This window comes from Ornithorhynchus anatinus, chromosome X5, assembly GCF_004115215.2.
Source record: "Ornithorhynchus anatinus isolate Pmale09 chromosome X5, mOrnAna1.pri.v4, whole genome shotgun sequence".
In the NCBI taxonomy this organism is placed as follows: domain Eukaryota; kingdom Metazoa; phylum Chordata; class Mammalia; order Monotremata; family Ornithorhynchidae; genus Ornithorhynchus; species Ornithorhynchus anatinus.
In genome coordinates, this window is record NC_041753.1 from 54,345,702 (window position 1) to 54,370,736 (window position 25,035).

Genomic DNA, 25,035 nt, shown 5'->3' on the forward strand with positions numbered 1-25,035 from the left:
TATTTTCCCGCCCCTGCCATTCCTGGCAGCCATTCTCCTGCTTCCCTGTGACAAATCCCTGTGAAAAACCCATGGCTTTCTTTCTTGGAGCAGGGTCGGGGAAGCGTGGGGAGGGGCGAGGGGGGTGAGCAGTCTGGAGGAGTCTTCCAGGTCCAGGAAAATTTGGGGTAAATGGGTGGCAAATCCACAGTGGAGGGGCAGCCCTGAGACAGAGTAGGCAGGACCCTGATGCCTCCTGATTCCTCTCCCCGCCCCCCACCTCAGTGCCAAAATCGATCCTTAGTAGACATGAGAAAGTCGCTCCGTAAAGGCACCTTTGTTAACGCCACCTCTAAAACCATCCATCGTGAGGATATCTGTCGGATTAGGTACTGTCTTTAACTGCCTCTTCTGCTGTGGCTGGCAAACTGTGGCTTATCCTCCACACAGCTCATCCCCACTACTGCCTCTCTCCTCTCCCTCGTTCTCCACCCCAGTTCATGCCCCAGTATCCGAATGGCAATGTTAAAGTCGGGCACCTGAAAAGTGATCAGCTAGCAGTGATGACGGAGAGCATTAGACTGTAAGCTTCTCAAGGGCAGAGACCATGTCATTTACTTGCAGCGTAAGTCTCTCAAGCACCTAGTACCGTGCTCTGCACAGAGCAGGCGTTGAATGAATGCCTTGAATCAATGAAGCACCATATGAAGGTGAAATATGAATATGAATCTATTAAGAATATTCCTTCACTCCCTGGGTCATTTAAAGTCAGACTGGAGAAAATTCTGGAGAATCAATTTTAAGGGAACAATTTTGCACTGGTAGTTGGCCCAACTGTTCCTATCCATTGCGAAATTCAGTGATTCATTTTGTATTGCCTTGAATTATGCTATAATCCAATTCTCCATAAAGGGTACCTCTTGACATTATAATTGATGAACATTCTTCTTTAATAATGAATAGCAGCTTTAAGTGATGACTTGCATTTGCTCCCAAGAACAATGTTGTTTTAGACCAATAAATTATAGGATTTTTCAGTCCATCCACATACTCAGTAATATATTTTTCTGCAAGGAAACATTTTTCCCAGTTGATTTAGATCGTCATTGCTGTTTTTATATGTATTAAGAGGCTTTGGATATTTCTTTTCTGGTAATCTCTATATATGGCCTTGCTGTTAGTAATTCTTGGCTTGATAATGAATGACATGTAAAGTTGTTCAATACTACTATTCAACAAATGTATTTATTTCTTATGACATTCACTAAGCACTTTCTATGTGCTACTGGGGTAGATACAAAGCTACCAGTTTGGTCACAGTCCCACATGGGGCTCATAATCTATTTTATCCTCATTTTACAAATGAGGACATTGAGGACCAGAGATTCATTCATTCAGTCAATAGTATTTATTGAGCGCTTACTGTGCACAGAGAGCACTGTGTCGAGTGCTTGGGGAAAGTACAACACAACAATAAACAGTGACATTCCCTGCCCACAACGAGCTTACAGTCTAGAGGGGGGTAGACAGACATCAGTACAAATAAATAAAATGACAGATATGTACATAAGTGCTGTGGGGCTGGGATGGGGGGAAGAGCAAAGGGAGCAAGTCAGGGTAACAGAAGGGAGTGGGAGATGAGGAAAAATGGGGCTTAGTCTGGGAAGGTCTCTTGGAGGAGATGGGACTTCAATAAGGCTTTGAAGCGAGTGGGGGTGGGATGAGTGACTGTCAGATTTGAGGAGGAAAGGGCGTTCCGGGCCAGAGGCAGGACGTGGGCTAGGGGTTGGCGGCTAAACAGGTGAGATGGAGGCACAGTGAGAAGGTTAGCACCAGAAGAGCAAAGTGTGCGGGCAGGGTTGTAGAAGGAGAGAAGTAAGGTGAGATAGGAGGGGGCAAGGTGATGGAGAGCTTTAAAGCCAATGGTGAGGAATTTTTGTTTGATACGGAGGTGGACGGGAGTTTTTTGAGGAAGGGGGTGACGTGTCCTGAACGTTTTTGTGGAAAAATGATCCGGGCCACGGAGTGAAGTATGGACTGGAGTGGGGAGAGACAGGAGGCAGGGTGGTCAGCAAGGAAGCTGATGGCAGTAACCCAGGCAGCATAGTACGAGTGTATTAACGAGGTAGCAGCTTGGATGGAGAGGAAAGAAGATTTTTGTGAGCCCCTTGAGGGACAGGGTTCATGCCTAATTCCCACTTGTATACTCTTTTCCAGCACTTAAAACAGTGTTCCGCACAGAGTAAGTGCTTAATAAACTACAGAGAAGTCAAGCGATATGCCCAAGGTCACACAGCAGGGCAGAGTTGGGACTTGAACTCAGGCCTCCCGATTCCCAAACACTTTAGTACAGTGCTCTGCACACAGTAAGCACAGAATCAATACCATTCATTCATTTTCATTCAATAGTATTTACTGAGCACTTACTACTTGCAGAACACTGTACTAAGCGCTTGGAATGTACAATTCGGCAACAGATAGAGACAATCCCTGCCCAGTGACGGGCTCACAGCCTAATCCGGGGAGACAGACGGACAAAAACAAGACAACATGATCACGATAAATAGAATCAAGGGGACGTACACCTCATTAACAAAATAAATAGGGTAATAAAAATATATACAAATGAGTGCAGTGCTGAGGGGAGGGGAAGGCGTAGGGGGGAGGAGCAGAGGGAAAGGGGGCTTAGCTGAGGGGAGGTGAAGGGGGGAACGGGGGAGGGAGCAGAGGGAAAAGGGGTAGCTCAGTCTGGGAAAGCCTCTTGGAGGAGGCGAGCTCTCAGTAGGGCTTTGAAGAGGGGAAGAGAGTTAGTTTGGCGGAGGTGAGGAGGGAGGGCGTTCCAGGACAGCGGTAGGACATGGGCCAGAGTTCGACGGCGAGACAGGCGTGATATCGATAGATTGATTCCAGTCTTGTGCTCTTTCCACTAGGCCACGTTGCCTCTCTATTGCAATAAAGAGGGATTTCATTCTACCAACTAATAGTATTCTTTGAACACCTACTGTGTGCTACTAGACACAACTGGGAGGGTACAACAGAAGGACAAGATACAATCCCTGCCCTCAAGAAGTTTACAGTCCCAAAGGGAAGATATGCATAAAACAGTAGACAACAGAGAATGGAAAGATGGAAAGGTGAATTCTCAAGGAAACGATCAGGCATATTAGATCAAACCCCATTCATTTATTTTTCCTTTGGACTTTGGAGTCGTTTTTACTCCTGCCTAGTTTTGTTTTTTTTTTAGCATTGCCTTTATAATAATTAGAGAATTCATTTTTACTGGGAGTACTTTGAAGTTTGAACTGGATCAGTCAGCCAAAATTCCAGTGCTGAGGTTGGTGATAACTTAGAAATTCCTTAGTGGCCACACAGGAATGTGATGGCTCTTCAAACTGAACGCAGTGGGAATCCGAGCTAGGAGGGAGAAACAAAAAGCAGGCTACTTAGTGTGTATTTAAGGATTTTTAGTTCTCACTTTTCTTTTCTAATCACCAGTAAGGGTAAATGTCTCTCCACAGCTTACTGCGATCTAACTTAGGTGCCTGTATGTTCCATTTATCTTCAAGTATAGTGGCTGATGATTTTCAACTAGATGGTTCAAAAGACATTAGGCAAACAATAGGTGCATCATATATGATGAGCGAACAGCCAAGACCAACTCATTTATTACCTTATCGACTGTCTTCAAGGCTCCTTTCCTCCATGCGCATAAACACACCGTCAAAGGCTGCTTTCTCTAAGTCTGTGGGGAAGCCACTAGATCCAGATGCTCACACTGAGGGATGTCACTGCACAGGTGGATAAAGAGTATGCAGTAAAATCCATAAAGGAATGGCGCCGTCGTTAGCACATTTTCTCGTGAAAGGGTTTTGGAGACTATCGGTCAATCAATCAGTCATATTTCTTGAGCGCTTACTGTGTGAAGTGCACTGTACTAAGCACTTGGGAGAGTATGCACATTCCCTGCCCAAAATGAGCTTCTAGTCTAGAGGAGGATAGAGACATTAATATAAAACAAATATAGATGTGTGCGTAAGTGCCGTGGGGCTGAGGGAGTGGTGAATGAAGGGTGCAAATGCAAAGGTGACAGAAGGAAGTGGGAGAAGAGGAAATGAGGGCTTAGTCGGGGAAAGCCTGGAGGCTTGGAAGTTTGGGCAAGTGATCCTCTGCCAGATATGAAGAGAGAGGGCGTTGAAAGCCAGTGGCGGGACGTGGGCGAGAGGTCAGCAGTGAGGTAGGTGAGATTGAGGTGGAGTGAGTAGGTGGCATTAGAGGAGCGAACTGTGTGGACTGGGTTGTAGCGGGAAAGCAGCAAGGTAAGGAAGGGAGGGACAAGGTGATTGCTTTAAAGTCAATGATAAAGAGTTTCTGTGTGATGTGGAGGCGGATGGGCAACCGCTGGAGGTTCTTGAGGAGTAGGGAAACCTGGACTCCGCACACAGTAAGCTCTCGATAAATACGATCGAATCGATCCCTGGTATTTATTGAACGCTTCCTGCGTGCGGAGCACTGTACTAAGCACTTGGGAGAGTACACGTTAAGAGAGTTGGTAGACATATTCCCTGCCCACAATAAGCTTACAGTCTAGTTGCCCCAAATATATTTGATTAATTTATTTAGCATTTTTTGGGGTGCATTTGAAATGCCTTGATATCTTGAATTTGTAAGGCACTTCAACTTTTTCAAAGTGATTTTTCATGATCTCATTTTATCCTCACAATCTCCCTGTGAGGTAGGAGGGGCAGGAATTATCTTCATTTTACAAGTGAGGAAATAGCCACAAAGAGATGTGTCATGCTTAGCTCTCCTTTCCTCTTCTCCCTCTCCCTTCTACATCGCCCTGACTTGCTCCCTTTATTCATTCTCCGCTTCCAGCCCCACGGCACTTATGTAATAATAATTATGGTACTTGTTAAGCGCTTACTATGTGCCAAGCACTGTTCTAAGTGCTGGGGTAGATACAGGGTAATCAGACTGTCCCACGTGGGGCTCACATTTTTTTATTCCCATTTTTACAGATGAGGTAACTCAGGCTGTCTGCCATTTATTTATATTAATGTCTGTCTCTCCCTCTAGACTGTAAGCTCATTGTGGGCAGGGAATATGTCTGTTTATTGTTATATTGTACTCTCCCGAGAGCTTAGTACGATACTCTGTATACGGTAATGCGCTAAATAAATACGATCGACCGACTGATCGACTGAAGTGGTAATTATTAAAGTGCTTACTATGTGCCAAGCATTTTTTAGGGTATTTGTGCCAGGCACTGCATTAAGTTCCGGTGTAGATACAAGCTAATCAGGTTGGACACCATCCATGTCTCACATGGGGTTCCTACGGAGTTCACAGCCTAAGGGGGAGGTAATTAAGCCCCATTTTACAGATGAGGAAACTGAGGCAAAGAGAAGTTAAACGACTTGCCCAAGATCACTCAGTAGGCAGGTAGCAGAAGCGGAATTGGAACCCATATCTCCGGATTCCCGGTTCCAGGCTCTCTACTTTTCCTCCTACTCCCTCCGTATTATACCATTTATGTGGGCTTGCCTCCCCTATTAGAATGCAAGGTCCTAGAGAGCAGAGACCACATCTCTCTTACTTCTACTTTATTCTCACCAGCGCCCAGTACAGTGCTCTGCACACAGTAGTAGATCCATACCTACTATTTAACTACACCAGACTACACTATTTCCTCTTCAGTACCCGAACAGAATTGTATAGGAATACAAAGAATCTGGATAAGCTTTGTGCAAATTTCCAGAGCGCTGCGGAGCGAGAGGCTAGCTGCTGCATCTGCCTCACCTGAAAGCTAGTGAATGAATTGAGAATTTCTAAAGCTTTTTGAAACCTTAGAAAATAAAGGAACATTTCTCCCTGCCATTTAATCACCTACTTACCGTCACACCAATGGAAAAAACATTCATGTAGGATGCCCACCGATTTTCTGACATAAACATAGACGGTTTAAATGCATCTTACCTGTTTAATTATCTGACCCCCAACGAACACCTCAATAGTTCTTTCAAGTGCCGTGTTCTCATTTCTATTTGGAAAGTAGGAACAGCAATTCTCCCTATGAAGTATAGTCTATTCATTTGCTTCTGAATAAAGTTGGCGATACATCTGTCTCAAGCAATAGGACGCATGACAGGCTACGTGTCATAAAAAAGAATGTGAAAACCTGGATGTTCGGTGAAGTACAAAACAAAACTAATTGGGTTTAGCCATCAAAGTCTAAGCGTGGCCCCTGGCAGGAGAGTCGATTACAAGGCACAGTTAGGCGAGCTGGGGAGGAAGCTGAGTGGCCTAGCGGATACAGCGCTGGCCTGGGAGTCAGAAGGACCTGGGGTCTAATTCCGCTTCTGCCATTTGTCTGCTGTGTGACCTTGGGCAAGTCACTTAACTTCTCTGGGCCTCAGTTCTCTCATCCGTAAAATGAGAATTAAGACTGTGAGCCCCATGTGGGACAGGGACTGTGTCCAATCTGATTAGCTTGTACCTACCCCAGTGCCTGGCACACAGTAAGCGCTTAACAAATACCATTTTGAAAACTGGGAGAAAGATGTGGGTGTGCGGATATGGGTAATAATTACATTTTCCAAAGCATAAAGATTTCCCAATTATTCAAAGAGGATATAGGGATTATTCAAAGAGGAAGCAGCGTGGCTCAGTGGAAAGAGCCCGGGCTTGGGAGTCAGAGGTCATGGGTTCGAATCCAGGCTCTGCTACTTGTCAGCTGTGTGACTGTGGGCAAGCCACTTCACTTCTCTGTGCCTCAGTTACCTCATCTGTAAAATGGGGATTAAGACTGCGAGCCTCATGTGGGACAACCTGATTACCCTATATACCCCAGGGCTTAGAACAGTGTTCTGCACATAGTAAGCGCTTAACAAATACCAACATTGTTATTATTATTATATAGTCTGTTGACACATAAAGCAGATCATTTCTGGAACATTAGTTTCTTTAGAGTTGGTTAGAGGGAGAGGTTTGGAAATGGTAGGCTTAAATTGTTAATGCTGACAAAATTTTTCCTTTTCATTTTAAAGAGGTAGAAATATCTTTTTTTGGCCACCAAAGAACCCATCTCTTACTATAGGACAGTGCAGTATTTTTTTCAACTTTTTTCATTTAATAATAATAATAATAATAATTATGGCATTTGAACAGAATGCAATAACAAAGTGAGCAGAATTTTAATTAATTTATTAGACCGATGATCATATGTTTTAATCTTGCTTTCAGTTTTATGCTCTGTGTGTGTGTGTGTGTATGCCTTTTTTTTAATAGCCATGCAAATAAGTACCAAAAAGTAATCCATTGCTAGGCACCCCCAGCTGATAGGCTACTTTGACCTCCATGCAACAGCAATGTTTAGCTGAATATATTACCTTGAAAGTAATGTTTTCATGCCGTATTTTGCCAGGGGAATCTAATTTGGACATTGAGATGCTGATGCCCAAATTTATTCCAAATTGTATCATCATCATCATCATCATCGTTAAATATTTATTAAGAATCCACAGAGGCCGGAGTCCTGTAGTAGGTATCATTATCTACAAAACTTTTCCCCATGAAAGGAAATGTGGCCTGAATGTAAAACTGCTATTAAGCGCTCACACACATAAAATGTCTCTCAGGGACCCATTACTCAGTAGAAATTCTGTACATTAAAAGTAGGCTGATTTGACAGCTTTAGCCTTAAAATATATGTGGAATACAACTCAAGGAGTGCAGCTCCGTGCTGCTAGCAATTTCCCAAACTTGACCAACAACAAAATTGGCTAGAACATTCACTGCACCAGAATTTCGCCTCTAAGACACCTAGTAATAATAGACTGTTAGTTTGTTGTGAGCAGGGAATCTGTTAGATTGCTATATTATTCTCTCCCAAGCGCTTAGTACAGTGAGTGCTCTGCACACAGTAAGCGCTCAATAAATACCACTGATGGACTTACACTAATAATAATAATGACAATGGTGATGATATTTAAGTGCTTACTGTGTGCCCAGTACTTCAGTACTAAGTGCTGGGGTAGATACAGCATAATCAGGTTGGACACAGTCCCTGTATGATTAAATAAGATTTAATCCCTATTTTACAGATGAGGAAACTGAGGCACAGAGAAGTTAAGTGACTTGCCCAAGGTCACAGAGCAAACAAGTGGCAGAGCTGGGATTAGAACCCAGATCCTCCGACTCCCAGCCCTGTGATCTTTCCACTAGGCCACACTACTTTTCTAGGTAGGATTCACTTACATTCATGGTAAGATTCACTTACCACAGCCATCTACGCAGTCAACCGTCGAGCGGAGCCTCCTCACGTTTCTAGCCTTGCCTGCCCCTTCCCGAACTGAAGCCCAGCATAAGGAGATGCTATTTTCTAAATCCCAGAGGGACAGGAGGCAGAATTTGCAGTGGTGTGCCCGGTGATTTAAGATCAGGGAGTCGGGGGAAGGATAGGAAAGGTAGGGAGAGGGAGAAGAGAAAATAAGAGTAGAGATGACAGACCCACATATTGCCCCCTGTTTCCCCCTCTCGTTTCTCCCCTCCTCCAAATAAAAAGCTTCACCAGGGAAGCTTTGTTCCCTAATAGTGGAATGAGGTAGCAGATTCTGCTATTTTGTCTGCTGGGGCAGCAGGCCTGCACTGGGATTTGCTCCCGGAGTGGGATTCTGGTTCTGCGACCTGCTTTAAACCGGGGGACCGACCCCTGAAACGATAGAGGCAGGAGCGAGAGTGGAACCAGGGGTGTTGCTGCGCCGGAGAAGCACTGTGAGAGGGGGTGCTGAAGGGCAGTGCTCTCTGACTCACTTTCCGCTTCTAGTAGTAGTAAAAGTGTTGAGAAGTGGCTGGGGACAGTGCCTTGGACTAAATGACTGGGAAATACATCAGGGATATGGGACACCTCCCGCCATAAGGAGCCTAAACTCTGAGAAGGTATTTCCAAAAGGGATAAATCAGAACAAACAAATTGACTATACAATTTTATGTGTGGGTACATATATATGTTCGGAGAGGGGTAAAAATATAAATATGTGTTAGAGGTGGCTGAAGAGTTAATGTGACTTGGGAGTTAATTGGTCAAGGCTTGTTGAAGGTCAGTCAGTTGTATTTAATGATAATAATAATAATGGTACTTGTTAAGCGCTTACCACATGCCAGGCACTATACTAAATGCTGGGGTGAATACAAGCAAATCGATTTGGACACAGTCCCTGCCCCACGTGGGGCTCACGGGCTCAATCCCCATATTACAGATGAGGTAACTGAGGCACACTGAGGGCTTACTGTGTTCAGAGCAGCATACTAAGCGCTTGGGAGAGTATAATATAAGAAACAGACACATTCCCTGCTCACAATGAGCTTACAGTCCAGAGCGGAAGATTTTAGGAGGGCTCTGAAGGTGGGAAGAACTGTGGTTCAACAGCTCGGAGGTGGAGGAGAAGGAACAGGCTGGTGGAATAATGTGAGCAAGGGGATGGAGGTGGGAGAGTTGAGAGTGAGGTACAGCTAATGGCGGAATGCTAGTCAGATTTTCATTAATTCAATAGTATTTATTGAGTGCTTACTATGTGCAGAGCACTGTACTAAGCGCTTGGAATGTACAAATAGGCAACAGATAGAGACAGTCCCTGCCCTTTGACGGGCTTACAGTCTAATCGGGGGAGACGGGCAGACAAGAACGATGGCAATGAATAGAGTCGAGGGGAAGAACATCTCATAAGAACAGTGGCAACTAAATAGAATCAGGGTAATGCACATCTCATTAAACAAAACAAATAGGATGATGAAGATATATACAGTTGAGCGGACGAGTACAGTGCTGGGACGGGAGAGGGGAGGAAGAGAGGGAAAGGGGGGAGAAGAGGGTTTAGCTGCGGAGAGGTGAAGGGGGGGTAGAGGGAGCAGCAGGTTAAGGAGTTCCAGAACTCTGAGGCCTAGGAATGGCTCATCTCCTGGCCTCTAGACTGTGGGCAGGGAATGTGTCTACCAACTCTGTTGTATTGTACTCTCCCAAGTGCTTAGCACAGTGCTCTGTACATCTTAAGCGCTCAATAAATACCACTGAAGATGATGGCTTGCTGGGAACGGGAGAAATGGAACCACAATAATAATGATGGTATCTGTTAAGCGCTTACTATGTGCCAAGCACTGTACTAAGCGCTGGGGTGGATACAAACAAATCAAGTTGCTTGTCCCACATGGGGCTCACAGTCTCAATCCCCATTTTACAGATGAGGGAACTGAGGCCCAGAGAAGTGAAGCCCGTCAGTGGGCAGGGATCGTCTCTGTTGCCGAATTGTACATTCCAAGCGCTTAGTACAGTGCTCTGCACAGAGTAAGCGCTCAGTAAATACTATTGAATGAATGAATGAAGCAACTTGCCCAAGATCACACAGCAGACAAGTGGCGGAGCTGGGATTAAAATTCATGACCTTCTGACTCTCGGGCCTGTGCTCTGTGCACTTTGCCATGCTTCTCCACAAATACGTGGACCGAGTGTGCAGGCTTAACTCCTAGATTACTGAACCACAAGACACCTGCTTCTCAGAGGCCCTACATGGGGCATGGTATGGGTGATCAATTAATGGTATTTATTGAGTGCTTCCTGGGATGCAGAGCACTGTGATCTACCCTAGCCAGAGCTGAACCACTTGTTTCATTCTGGCTAGTCCTAGCCCTACTCGCTGGCCCACTGCACAGACAGCCAACCCGAAATATCAGAAGCATCTCGGCGGATGGCACCCTCTTGCTTAGTGGCCCCTTGGTTTTCAACGCAAAGAGTCGAGGATCGGTAACTCGGAAAAACCACGGCCATTTAATCCAGTGTGCGTTGAGACTGTTTCTTGTGGGAACCGTGGAGACAAAGCAGCCACTCTGCTCTATTCTTGCCTCACGCGGGCATCCTGATGGATCTGGGACATACCCAATTGACAGCTGGTGGCTAGGAGGGCTGACAGCCTTTACTTTCTCAGCTCCAGTCAGTCTGCTCTGAAGCCATCAGGAGAGTGGTGTAGATGGCAGATAGAAATGAGGTGGCATTAGCATTGATTCGAGCAGATCAGCACACTAAATGCTTGAGCGCGTACAGTGGAAATAAATGACCTGGGTTCCGCTTCCGGGAGTTTACAGTCTAGTGGGAGGAGCTCGCAAGTGTGGGGCTAATGGGGTATGCCGCCTCGAGCGATGGTAGTGTCAGTGTATATTGACCCCGAGCCAAAGACTGTCCCTCTGGGGAATTGTGGGGAAAAAAATCAGGTATCTGCTGCCAGACCCATCTAGGAAAAGCACACACCTGGTGTGGGCCCTAAAGCCTTGGCCCACACTCACTGATGGTGAACACGATGGCACGCGTAAAGCCGCTTTTTCTATCACCGGCTTCAGGAATGTCAGAAAACACCTTTCAGTCAGGAGAAGCAGCGTGGCTCAGTGGAAAGAGCACGGGCTTTGGAGTCAGGGCTCATGAGTTCGAATCCCAGCTCTGCCACTTGTCAGCTGGGTGACTGTGGGCAAGTCACTTCACTTCTCTGGGCCTCAGTTCCCTCATCTGTAAAATGGGGATGAAGACTGTGAGCCCCACGTGGGACATCCTGATTCCCCTGTGTCTACCCCAGCGCTTAGAACAGTGCTCGGCACATAGTAAGCGCTTAACAAATACCAACATTATTATTACCTTCCCCCAAGGTGCCTTTAGGCAGTTGCCATTTTCTAGGCCCCCCCCGGGGGCGGGCTGGGGGGTGCCCACGTTCCAGGTTGGGAAGTAGAACGGGCCAAATGTCCCCGCCATGTCACAGCAATGGGAAGAGTGTGAGGTAAAAACCAAAGAACATTTTGAGGGGTCTCTATTAGGGGCTGAGCTGCGGGTGCTTCCTGAGGGAAGGTTCGGGAAAACTCTCCAAAGAGTCCATTCAAAAAAGGAAATTACAAGACTACAGGAGAAATCCAAGAGCTTATTAAAAGCATTTGGGGCTTTACAAAGAGAAAAATATATGAGGTGGGTGGATTACTGCTGTGAAAACAAATAGTGCCTACAGGATGTCAGACCAAGAATGAACAAGCCCCTGAAAAGAATGTACACTGAGGGTTTGAAATGCCCCAACAGCGATTGATTCATTTTTTTTTCCCCTGCAAACCTGAAGATCTGGGCAGGGAATCAGTTTCAGCAATGACTTGCAGAAACTATCTCAATGATTTAAAGGAACTAAAATCCCCTTGGGAGGACAAAGTCTAGTGCAGTGAATCCCGAGGATGCGTAAGTCCTGAGGGTGGGGGAATAAACTAAAGGGTGTCCACTGGATGGATACAGCCTGGCAAAGGAAACAGCGTGGCCCAGTGGGTAGAGCACAGGCCTGAGAGTCAGAAGGACTCGGGTCTGAATCCCGCTTCCGCCACTTGTCCGCTGTGCGATCTCGGGCCAGTCTCTTCAATTCTCTGGGCCTCGGTTACCTCGTCTGTTAAATGGGGATTAAACTGTGAACCCCAGGTGAGACAGGGACTGCGTCCGACATGATTAGCTTGTATCTACCCCAGCGCTTAGTACAGTGCCCGGCATGTAGTAAGTGCTTAACAAATACCATAAGAAATGGAGTTTAATCTGTAAGGCATCTTGGAGGAGGTGGGTTTTCAGATGGGCTTTGAATACGGGAAGGGCTGTTTTCTGGAGGATTTGATGGGGGGAACGAATTCCAGACCGGAGGCAGAGCTTGAGAAAGCCAGTGGCAGGAGAGTCAATAACAAGGCACAGTGATGTGAACTGAGGAAGAAGCTGAGTGGCCTAATGGAAAGAGCATGGGCCTTGGAGTCAGAGGACCTGGGTTCAAATTCTGGCTCTGCCACTTGTCTGCTGTGTGACCTTGGTCAAGTCACTTAACTTCTCTGTGCCTCAGTTACCTCATCTGTAAAATGGGGATTAAGCCTGTGAGCACCACAGGAGACACGGTCTGCATCCAACTTGACTAGTTTGTATTTACCCCAGTGCTAAGTACAGTGCCTGACAAATAGTAAGCGCTACACGAATATCATTCAAACAAAAAATGAGTGAGAGCCGGGAAGTAGCAGGAGATGAGAGTGGGGTATTTGGGAGAGAGCTGATTGTCTTAAAGCCAGCGGTCAGGAGTTTTGATGTGATGTGGAGAGGCAAACATTGAAGGTTTTTGAGAGGAGAGATGTGTGCTGGAAGCTTTTGAAAAATGATCTGGATAGCTGAATTAATTTTGGACCAGACAGCGGAGAGGTTGGCATCAGGGAGACCAGTGAGGAGGCTAATATGGTAGTCAAGCCAGGATACGGCAGGCACTTGGACTAGGGTGGTGGTCATTTGGATAGAGGGGAAAGAGTGGATCTGGAAAATTTTGTGGAAGAATAACTGCAGGATTTAGTGACATACTGAATGTGAGAATTAAAACAGTGAGGAGTTAATGATAAAACCAGAGTTGCAGGCTTAGGGGATGGGAGGATGGTGGTGGTTTCAACTGTGTTGGGGAAGTTGGGTGGAGGAGTGGATTAGTGAGGAAAAATATGGAATTCATTTTTAGACACATCGAGATAGTAGCGAACAGCCAAAGACTAGGGTAAGCGTGAGCTCAACTGATTGCTTAAGGAAATAGTCGTTCTTTGCTTGAATCTCAGAAACTCACAGTGCTTTGGGTTCTTTCACTGGTTTCAGATTCCCTGTTAGCAGCAATAGTTGGGGGATGTACTTGGGAAAGTACATCACAGCAACGTAACACATTCCCTGCCCGCAATGAGTTTACAGTCTAGAGGGGGTGACGGACATTAATAAAAATAAATTACAGATATGTACACGAGTGTTGGGGGACTGGGGAAGGGTGGTGAATAAAGGGAGCAAGTCAGGGTGACGCAAAAGGGAGTGGGAAAAGAGGGCTTAGTCAGGGAAGGCCTCTTGGAGGAGATGTGCCTTCAGTAAGACTTTGCAGGTGGGGAGAGTAATTGTCTGTCAGATAAGAAAAGGGAAGGAGTTCCAGGCCAGAGGCATAATGTGGGCGAAAGGTTGGCGGCGAGATCAAGGTACGGTGAGTAGGTTGGCATCAGAGGAGCGAAGAGTACAGGCTGGGTTGTAATAGGAGAGTAGTGAGATAGGAGGGGGCGAGGTGACTGTTTAAAAGCCGACGGTAAGGAGTTTCTGTTTGATGCGGAGGGAGTGGGCGACCACTGGAGGTACCTGAGGAGCGGGAGATCACGGACTGAGCGTTTTTGTAGAAAAACGACCTGGGCAGCAGCGTGAATTATGGACTGGAGTGGGAAAGAGACAGGAGGCATGGAGGTCAGCAAGGAGGCTGATAACTAATCAAAGCGGGATAGGCTAAGTGCTTGGATTAACGCGGTAGCAGTTTGGATGGAGTGGAGAGGGCGGATTTTAGTGATACTGTGAAGGTTGAACCTACAGGATTTAATGATAGAGTGAATATGTGGGTTGAACGAGAGAGAGGAGTCAAGGATAACGCCACGGTTCTGGGCTTGTGAGACAGGAAGGACGGTGGTACTGTTGTCTACAGTGATGGGAAAGTCAGGGGGAGGACGGGGTTGGGGTGGGAAGGTAAGGAGTTCCGTTTGGGACAGATCACTTAGCTTTTTCGGTCACACTACACGTCCTCGACTACAGGGGATAGTTACGTCTAACACACTTTCACGCTTAACGCGGAAGGTTCACGTAACAGTAGTTTCTTTCCTTCACCATTCTCTCTGAGAGAGGCGGGCAAAATATGGGCAGGATGTGGCCTGCCAGCTCTGGCCCGAGGTGGAAGCAGCTGGATTTTGCCCACCGTGGCTCCTAAGTAGCTCTGAGGCTGACACAAATGCACCCAGCAACCTGGGCTTGTCAGAGCCCTGGGGGTTACCTTTGTCATTTTCACACATTACCAAGGGTAATTAGAGTCTTCTCATAGGGGAAAGCAAGACTAAGCTGCGATAATACAAGGTATTAAACAGAATGCAAAATTCTCCTTTTAGTCACTGCATCCCAGGAAACATCATTTCCATATGAAAAGATTTGTCAAGCTTCACTTGACCTTCATCAACGAGTAACCAACTGTTATTTTCATTTCTCTTTCTCCTCTCCGTCTCTTTCCTAACGCGCCTGGTTCCCCCCGCCACCCTTTTAGATAGGGAGCCCCTTTGGGTCAGGGGTAGTATCTGAATCAACGTCCGTGGATTCGTCCCTGTGCTCAGCACAGTGATTTACACACTGTAAGGGCTTAATCAATGTGGTTATTATTTGTTATTCGTATTGGTCTAAGAAAATGCTTTAAAATACATACTACTGGACTGATAGGCTAGCAACATACTATTGGACTGGGTCATGCTTTTGTGGTGTATTTGCTTCGAGCAAGCAACCGATTCCTTTTCAGCAAAATGAATCCAGTCAGCACTCATATTCTAGAACTAACAAACATTCTGATTTTATACTCTGTTTCAATAAATAGTATAAAAGCCATGGCATCTTCCCACAAAGGTGCTCCTGTCGACTTCCAGCCCGCCCCATGGTCTGCTAAGTCACAGGAGTGTTCCAGGTACAGTCACTGTGGCCCAATAACAAGATGTTTTATCCCTGAGAACTCATAAAAACAAGGCAGTATTTATTGAGCTAAATTATCTCTTTATTAGGAAAGCACCAACACCACATTCTTCAAAATTACTGGAATTTTATTTGCCTCAGGCTTATGACTTGCAACCAAAGACATTGTGCAAAGAAAGCAAAGATTAAGTACACTTTAGGGAAAAGGTGATAATCCACATTGGTAACAAAGAAGATCAGTTTGATGAAAGAAGCCATCCATTACACTATATAGATTGCAATATTCAATAGCATTTTTCAATCCAACAGGTTGTTTTTAATCAAGAGCAGAAAAGAGCAAAGTTTACAGTAGACATAAATCTGATACAATTCAAAAAGCATTTTTTCCAGAGATCACTGCGCATAAAGTGGAAAAACATATATGGGGTAAGGAGGGTGAAGTCTACCTACTGTACACTTATCAGCTATTAAACAAAGTTGCATATATGTACCACAGTGTAAAAAACAATACAGAACAAATAAAAACCTTGAAAATTTGCCTGATGAAAAATAAAATAACCAGTGGCTTTTAATGGCTCCTCCTGGTTATCAGTGCTACAAAAAACACATTTTTCATCTTTCCGATGCTGCGCCGTTTTAGAGCATCTGATCAGGTGATAAAATCAGGCACAACCAAAGCGTTACTAAACTAAACCCGACCCATACAAATATACTATCAACCCACATATTTTCCATCAAAAGCTTTTTTTTTATTTGAAACTTTGAGGCCCATTTGGTCACAATATGCTACAAATTTTTTTTTTCTTTTTTCTTTTTTACACTATGATATCATATGTTTGTCTGGCACTATTCTAAAGCTATTCTTATAGTTGAAGAGAATACAGAAACAACTCAATGTCTAGCTAACAGGATGAATTTACTGGGTGTAAATGAGAGAAGGGAGGAAGGAGTTCAATTCTGACCCGAAAATAAGCACTAGGTGGCTCACTCGTCATCAGTTCCACTTGCTTCTGATTGATCCTAGAGGTCAAATAAAAACAAAAGCCACATTCAATAAAGGTCAGAAATTCTACAGTACGTTTGAGGCTGCACAAGGAAGGCACACCAGAAAGAAAGAGAGAAAGGCAGGAAGACGAGACAGGAAAGATGGGCTCCTAATGAAAAAATCCCTAAGTGCAGTTACCTTTGAAATCCGGTCACGGACACGAGGGGGCAATATTTTGCTTTCGATGCTGAGGGCGAATGGGTTATGGATATTCTTACTCCTGACGTTACCTTTCTGGTGACGGTGGGGCAAATGTGATCAAAACTTGCAAATCTAGTGCTCTCTCCTCCTAAATTTCAGCAAAAAACTAGAACAGTGTGAAAACTGCTATGCACATCTGGGTCCAAGCCAGGGTAGGGCTGGACCATGCCATTAAAGATGCCCAGGAACTTGTCTCTCCCTCCATTCTCCTTGCCCTGTGGACAGGCAGAAACATGACTCACTCTACGCTCTCCATTGGAAACGGTGATTCTCTGAAAAAGAGATGGAAAGGAGAGGACAGGGCCATCTGGGGTTTGACCAGGCCACATGGAACAGTTCAGGTTGCCAGGCAACAGGGTGTTTTTTTTTCCCAGTCCAACGCTGATATTGGGTCCTCAGCACTTAGCATAAATGCGCATTTCCAAAAATAGAAAATGAAAAAGTTCAAACATTTTAAAGTCCATTTTAGAAGTTGGCTTAGCTCAATCTAATCTCCAGTGGTGCTCCAACCCACCAATCCTATCTTGCCACACATAACACACTAACAATAAAGGCTCCTTTCAGTCTTCCCTGGGGCTTTAACCTAAAGAAGGGTTTGAAAAACAATGATGAAGGCATCTTTTAGAGTTTTTAGAAATGATTGATTGATTAACTGATTAGAAATCATGGGGCCCAATTGATAGCCTTTATCATGAGCCTGGTGGATAAGGGCACTGAAAACCTGTACATCAACACCCTTAGGAAAAGGGACAAAAGTTGGGTGAGGTTGAGCATTTCAGATAGAAGGAAAGCAGAGAAGGAAAGGGAAAACACATTTCCATTACTTCTGCCAAAGGAATACTTACATTTTCATCCTGTTCCTCATCACTATCATAGTCACTCACAACAGGTTTAGCTTTGCCTCGGCTCTGCCTTTTCTTGCCTTTCCCTTTGTCTCGGCTTTTCTCGTCTTTCTTGTTGAGCTTAATCTTCACTTTTACAGACTTTGCTGGGAGCAAAAGGTGAGAAACGTGGGTCAGTACTCATTTATTTTATTTTTTTAATGGCATTTGTTAAACGCTTACCGTGTGCCAGACATCGTACTAAGCGTTGGGAGAGACACAAGGCAATCAGGTGAGCCATGTGGGGCTCACGGCTATTTTCCTCCAGCCAGTCAATAAAGATATTAGCCATCGCACAGTACACACAAACCCGCCTATGGAACTTCTCAAATTGGATCGCTTAAGAAATTTCTTTCTGTTAAGGTTCTCTGAACAAGGCACCTGGAAGCCAGGTGACCATCCACCCTGATAGACAGGAAAAGAAGAATGCAGAGTATCCCACCACCGAGACAGTCTCAGCAATAGGGCTAATGTAAACGATGTTTAAAGGCTGGAGGTAGGCGAAAAACCAGAGAAGCCTATTTCACAGCTCTTTTTTTTCCACGGGGCAGCTCCTTTTACAAAGTCACACTAGAAAGCTAGAAGAGCAACTCAGTAAGAACAGATGGCGGGAATCAGGGCAGTGTTGGGACAGGGTAACTGCACGCAGTGTAAGTATATTAAATAAATCTGAAAATCATCTCAAAAACACCACGGGGAATAATGAACTGGGAGAGGTGGACCCCGGGATTTACATTCAGACTCGGATTCATCTTCGTCTTCCTCCTCGTCATCATCGTTGGTTTCATCCTCACTCTCCTCTTCTTTGGCAATTTTCTGCCGGGCACTCTTGAACACTGACTGGAGAACAATGGAATCCTCATAGATCTGCAGTAGGAAAGTAAACTTGCTCAAATTGCAGGTTGGGCTTCCTCAAAAATTCATAGTTTAGAATGTTGTTCTCAATGCAAATGCCCAGAGACCAGCTTGATTTTTCAGTACAGGAAACAATGATGATTGTGCTCATTTTTACAAGAAATGCCAAGGCTAATGTTTTCTACCCTAAAAGCAAACAAAAACCCCAACTCAACGCAACATATTTTATATGCTGTGTTACTGTGTGTTTAGCAGGTTCAAATTTCCAAAATACAGGGGAGAAGTACTATAAAGTGCATCTGGATTTTAACGATTACATCAGATTCAGTTTTCTTATGGCCAGGCTTGTATTAAACAGAAAACACTTCAAAGAAGTAATGGCTCCATAGCATTAACTATCTTCTACATCAAAGTCAAGGGCATTGCTCAATGATATATTTACCAGTGGAAATGAACATCCTAAAATTGATCATATTTAGAAGTCAGTCAATTCTCATTTGCAAAAGACCCCCTGATTAACATTCCTGAGGTTAAGCACCTCAGCTCATCAGCTTTTATCTAAAACTTATCCTAAGAACATCTCTGAAAGGAAGGGCCTGCTTTATGCTAGTACTGTTCTTTGTCATAAGACACATAGCGTTCCCCCGGAGAGTGTACCACGCATCATTCTGAGACTTCGTTTGCACTCTTCTTTATCTGGTGATCGGAAGAGAAATGGAACAGAAAAATACGACAGTCTTGTGCATCGGCAGGTGACTTTTCTTTCTGCTCCCTGTCAGGTTCTTTGCCTTCCCCTTCCCTCAGCTCTCTAACGGTAGGAATACCTTTGGCCAAGGATGCAGACAGGAGGGTTCAAGGCAACTGGTGATTGCTCCCTCTATCAACCAATTCTGGGACAATTTTGTGCCTCTCCTGACCCTCTAGACTCTCTTGTCACAACCAGCCACCTCAATTTCTGAGAGCAAAAAGTCAGTACAGGAACTTCTCGAAGGGAACTTTTTCTAGTAATCTGCCTGGATACTTAAAAATGTATAAACTTCTAGGAAAATTTAGTTAAAAGCAACATATGTAATATGACTGACTCAAAAAGGGCATTAAAGAATATAGAACATCACAACATCCTCCTTTTAACATATTTTCTTTCAAAATGCTTCCAATTGAATTCCAGCCCTATTTAGGAACAGTCGTATGAGAAGGCTTGAAGACAGAAATTATAATTTGAAATACACCAAAGACCTAGCAGAGTTTTGAAAATGCTAAAAGGGGCAAATTTACACACACACACACACACACACACGCAGTGTCCGGCAAAATGACAAAGAACTATCTATCAAGAACCCTAGCAAATACTTCATTCCTCGTAGTAGCAGCGATAGACAATCGATTTAAAAGTAAAGATGTACAGACCAAAGTAGCCCATACAAAACTAGGTGGGCATATTTAAACTTAAAAATTTCAAGTAAAATCTAGCAGACCTGCGATCCTTCTAAGTTGAAGGTCTGGGCGTTGTGGCAAAGTAGCATGACATCTTTCTCCAAATCACTGAGGCTCCGGTATTTGTGATTCCGGATTCTTTCCTGTTGGGATTTTTAGAAAGGCAAGAAAGGAAATCGGTTGGGAAAGAAAAGACTTATACATCACTTGGCTATTGGACATTGTGCCATAAAACTGAAATCAATTCAGTGGGATTTGAGCTGAAGGGTCAGTTGGAAGCGACCCCAATTCTTCTCTCTGTGTCCAGAAAGGTGATGCCAAATGCATAAAGAGGGTGGTGAATAGTGGAGAAAGCCCTTCCACCCTTGGATTTTTTTCCAGCAGCTGGGCACGGTGCTCTTGGCTACTCCAAACCACCTCTTGGCGTGTGAATGGTGTGGCTTGGGAGTAGGACTATGTTGGTGGTTGCAAATGCCTGGACATGGGTCAGGGATGTGGCGATCGCATCTCCACTCCCTCCATCGGGTCTCACAGCAGGCGTCAAGAGTCATATTTGGGACATGTGCCGGGGACAGCCGCCACCGACACCCATGTGGCAATCCTTTCCTGGATCTACGTATAAATCTGATTCCAGTGGAGGAGAGAGATGGAAAAAGTGAGAATCTTTAACCCTCCTCAAACTACACCTCGACAACAGAAGCGGATTGCTGTAATCCTGGAACTGAAAGGGGAGCACCAAGTGTCTTAAAAATAAGACAAAAGGATGAAATATTTAATGCCTTAGCAAACAAATCATTGTGACAGATATCTGCAAATTTATCCTTCAAATACACTTGCACCATATTCCAATCTCTGATGGTTAATGAACACTTCTGTGTTCTAAACCTCAAACAATACAGTTTAGCTATGGCCTGCTGGGAGATCAGAGCGGCGGGCAGAGCAACCTAGTGCTTGGCCATTAGAACACGATGCCTCTTTTTATGCAGAGGGTTAATCATCAGAGCAAGAGGAGAATTGAAAACATTGTCAGGCCCTGCACATAGAAAATGGCTCTCTCTTCTTGTGCTCAGTGCTGAAAGGACTGTATCTGGCAATTTGGTCCTTTGAGCCTCTTATACACATTGATCAGTAGTGCCATTTTTACACATATAGGATAGCTGTAATGTATATTTGAGAAACGATGCTTTCAAATATTACACCTACCTTTATTTTTTTGAAGTCCACTGGCTTCCTAATTAATTCATAGTATTCAGGCAGTTCTTTCCTGGATGGGAGCTGAATGAAGACCTCACTTAGCTGACGTCCTGAACTGTGGAAAACAAAAAACAAGCAATAGAATGTAATGAATTCTCTAAAGATGATAGCTAATGGATCAAAATATGATGGCTGAGTTTGCTTGGGGCAAAACAAATATTCCTTTTCAAAAAAAAACAAAAGAAAAAAAAAACAAAAGCCTTTATAGCCACTTGTTTCTTTAAAAGCAGAAATGTTTTTAGCCTTATTTTCAACCCAATGGTGTGTGGGGGTGGGGGGATTTTGCCATAGTGGTTGCTGCTTCACTTGATACAAATCAGTTGGAATCTGTCTTGTTTTGGACTCGCATTATTTTAGACTTGTTTGATGGGCCTTTTATTCTGTTCTCTGCAAATTTGGGTGAAAAACAGTTTTATTCCATTCGGAAAATACACTGGCTCTGATGAGTCACTGGGCTTTCTTTAGGTTACCTATCTCACCAAACAGGTAGACTATGGGATTCAAACAGAAAAATCCAGTGTATTCCAATGAAACATAGCCATCAATCAATCGATCATATTTATTGAGCGCTTACTGTGTGCAGAGCACTGTACTAAGCGCTTGGGACAGTATAATATAAAAGAGTTGGAAGGCACATTCCCTGCCCGCAAGCAGCTTACAGTCTATGGGGGGCAGGGGGAGAGAGGGGTGTGACATTAATATTAATATAAATGAATAAATTAAATTACAGAACTCTACACAAGTGCTATGGGGCTGAGGGAAGGGTGATTAAAAGGTGCAAATCCTAGTGTGAGGGTATCGCAGAAGGGAGAGGGTGAAGAGGAAATGAGGGTTTAGTTGGGGAAGGCCTCTTGGAGGAGGTGTGTCTTTAATAAGGCTTTAAAGGTGGGGAGGGTGACAGTCTGTCAGATATGAAGAGGGAGGGGTTCTACGCCAGAGGCAGGAGGTGGGCGAGGGGTCGGTGGCGAGATAGATGAGATCGAGGGACAGTGAGTAGATTGGCATTAGAGGAGTTAAGTGAAGGTGGTGGGTTGTAAACAGGAAATCAGGAAAGGTAGGAAGGGTCAAGGTGATTGAGTGATTTAAAGCCTATGGTAAGGAGTTTCTGTTTGACGCGGAAGTGGATGGGCAACCACTGGAAGTTCTTGAGGAGTGGGGAACAACATATTAGCCCTTTGTGCTAATATGCCTTTGAAGTGATTTAATAGACTACAATCCACCACTCCTGCATGCTAGGAGGCTACGACGTAAAATGTGTTCTTTGGAAAAAAATCCCTTAATCCTCTTTAGAATTTTTAAGAGTTTTTCAGTCAACAGAATACCATCTTTTAAGATAAAGCTCTGATATAGTGAGTTGAAAGAGAACTGCCATCAGATTCCACAACCTCTCCTTGAAATTCCCTTCAAATTCTGACAGCAATTTAAAATAACTTTTAGCTTGATTGCTTCAATTTAAAGACACGAGTGTATAGACACATAATGACAATAAAAACTCGGTATGTCCTTTCTCACGATCCAATCACATGACAAACCACTCGCTCTCACCTAGCATCACTGAAGAACCCCATAATTTTGCATTTCACGGGATGTGTGTAAAGTTGTTTTATGTAAAGGGTAGGATACCATATATTTCAGTACATTTACACAATTTTATGCAATGTTTACTACTCTATGACCATCAACAAGGAGTGGATAAAAATCCCTCCAAACATTTTGTATAAGTGCTCTTTACATTCCCCCCAAAAATCGCATGGCCAGAGACACTACATTACAACAGGACTTTATTTTCATACTAATCTGTTTTCCCTCTGAATCATACTTGTTACATTAGACTTCAGCTGTAGCAGAAAATGCTAAGAATTCAATACAGTATTTCCAAAACCCACGAAGAGTTATCTGCTAATGAGCTGGGAAAGCCCTAAATCACCATCCCAGGTGTGCATACTTAGCACCACCATGAAATTCTTCGCATTCTTTCAGTCAGCCTTTTAGGATGAATGGGAATACCAGGAACCCCTTGCCTGGGGATAGGCTGGGTAGGGATCGTCTCCATTGCCGAACTGTACTTTCCAAGCGCTTAGCACAGTGAGCTGCACACAGTAAGCGCTCAATAAATACGACAATGAATGAATGAATGAAATGCTCCATCTCCATCACCTTCCCGCTCTTCTGGCCTGCCATTTTGCTGCTGCCCAGGAGATGACTCTCCTTTCAACTCCTCCATGATCACTACCAATCCATCTAGCTTGCCCTTCCCTACCCCCATCTCATAATCTCTGTGATGCTCTGACTCCCTCTGCTGCCACCACTGACCAAATGTAGGTCACCTGCTTCCATCCGCTCCCATCCCCAAATCCTCCGAACTCAGTTCTGAGACGGACATATTCCTTTCTCCATGTTGGCTCCCTCCCCGTCCCCCACCCGACCCAACTCCTCATCCCCATTACATTTCACTACCATCACCGGATAAAAATGTGGGAAGAAAATCCCACTTTAACCGATACACATTTGGTGTATCTGCTTGAGTGACCCTATTGACACTCGGGACTGTAATTTGCTGTGGCGAGTTCTGTCGGCAAATTATGAACCTGAACAGTGATGAGGTCGCTGTGCAGACACGCCTAGAATATCGTTTTAATTATTTGCACAGTTGAGCCTAAAAGCCACATAAAACACAACAAGATTCCCACAGAGAGAAAAAAGCTGAAGAAAAGAAGAAGACCTCCCCTCCCCGAGCATCTTCGCATCTCCCAGGACCCACCTCCCCTACTCTGCAAGTGTTCTCAGTCATGTTGGATGCCCCCACGTGTTTTGTTTTGTTTTAAGAAGGGACTTGAAAGCAGGGCCACACAGGGTCTCAAAACCTTCACGGGAATTCCCTGGCATGAGGGTCAAGGTACTGACACTCCTCTGGTTACCACCGCCACTCCACCCACCACACTTCACACAGCTCCGTTCCCCGCGAGTTGGTCCCCTTAGTCAGAATTAACCCACATAGGCACTGGCCCTTTGGGATCTCCCTGCTACTTCAGTGCGCCAGGCTGGCCCAGTTAGAAAGCCAGTCTAAATGGTGTTCGAGGTTATAGCTTGGGCGAATAGTATCTATGGAGATCAATAGCTTATTTCAGACTGTTTGGCTAGGTTAATAAATGCGAGGTGTCAACCGGCTGGACATCCCAGTACAATGAAAGCATTTACCATCTGGATTTTAACTGATTACTAGGATGAATAGATTGATCATTAGATAGTGACTTAAAAGGTTAAAGAAACAAGCATTTCAGATCCGAACACCTGACTACCTGCCTAGATTAATAAAAGCTTGACGGGGTTAGCCATTTTCACAGAAGGCTGCCATCGCCCTCTCCCTTTGTTTGGCCTCAAGATGCACGTGAAAATATTATACATCACTTCTCTGCAAATCCATAAGGCTATTCCGGATGTGTGCTAAAATGTTAGAAGGTAAGCATTAAGCATAAATGGCAATATGTTGCTTTAGTCCATATTCCCAATTGTATAATTAAAAAATAATCATAATGACAGTTATCATAAAATACATGCGCAGTAACTTGCCCAGTTGCCTAGCAACTAGCAAGAAAAATACCGAAGAGCAAGAAGACCTGCATAAATTAACAGAAAAATCCCTGTCAGAGGGACGAGGGAAGTTCTTTACTGCACTGGGTCACCCGTTTTCCTTCTCGTATATGTGTCCGGCATGAATACTCAAACAGGAGAGAGAATGCTACAACTTCCCAACTGCAGTCCCACTGGGAAACTGCCTTTTGTTCACTAACCGCTTCATTTCTAGGTAGGCTACCCCAGCAAGAACCTAGTCACTTTGATTTTTCCCAACT

At 44.5% G+C, this 25,035-nt stretch overlaps 1 protein-coding gene across 7 annotated transcripts in view; it reads right to left on the reverse strand.

Moving 5' to 3' along the window:
• Window positions 1-15,574: 15,574 nt before the first annotated feature.
• Window positions 15,575-25,035, reverse strand: part of SMARCA2 (SWI/SNF related, matrix associated, actin dependent regulator of chromatin, subfamily a, member 2) — a 168,939-nt gene continuing 159,478 nt past the window's right edge. For all 7 annotated transcript variants that reach the window (XM_029056236.2, XM_029056238.1, XM_029056239.2 and 4 more), the window contains 5 exons: window positions 21,134-21,239; window positions 19,972-20,073; window positions 18,376-18,508; window positions 17,606-17,748; window positions 15,575-16,534 (listed from right to left, as the gene is read on the reverse strand). In XM_029056236.2, coding sequence (XP_028912069.1) covers window positions 16,499-16,534; window positions 17,606-17,748; window positions 18,376-18,508; window positions 19,972-20,073; window positions 21,134-21,239 — 520 coding nt within the window. In that variant the 3' untranslated portion in view covers window positions 15,575-16,498. The remainder of the gene's footprint in view (window positions 16,535-17,605; window positions 17,749-18,375; window positions 18,509-19,971; window positions 20,074-21,133; window positions 21,240-25,035) is intronic.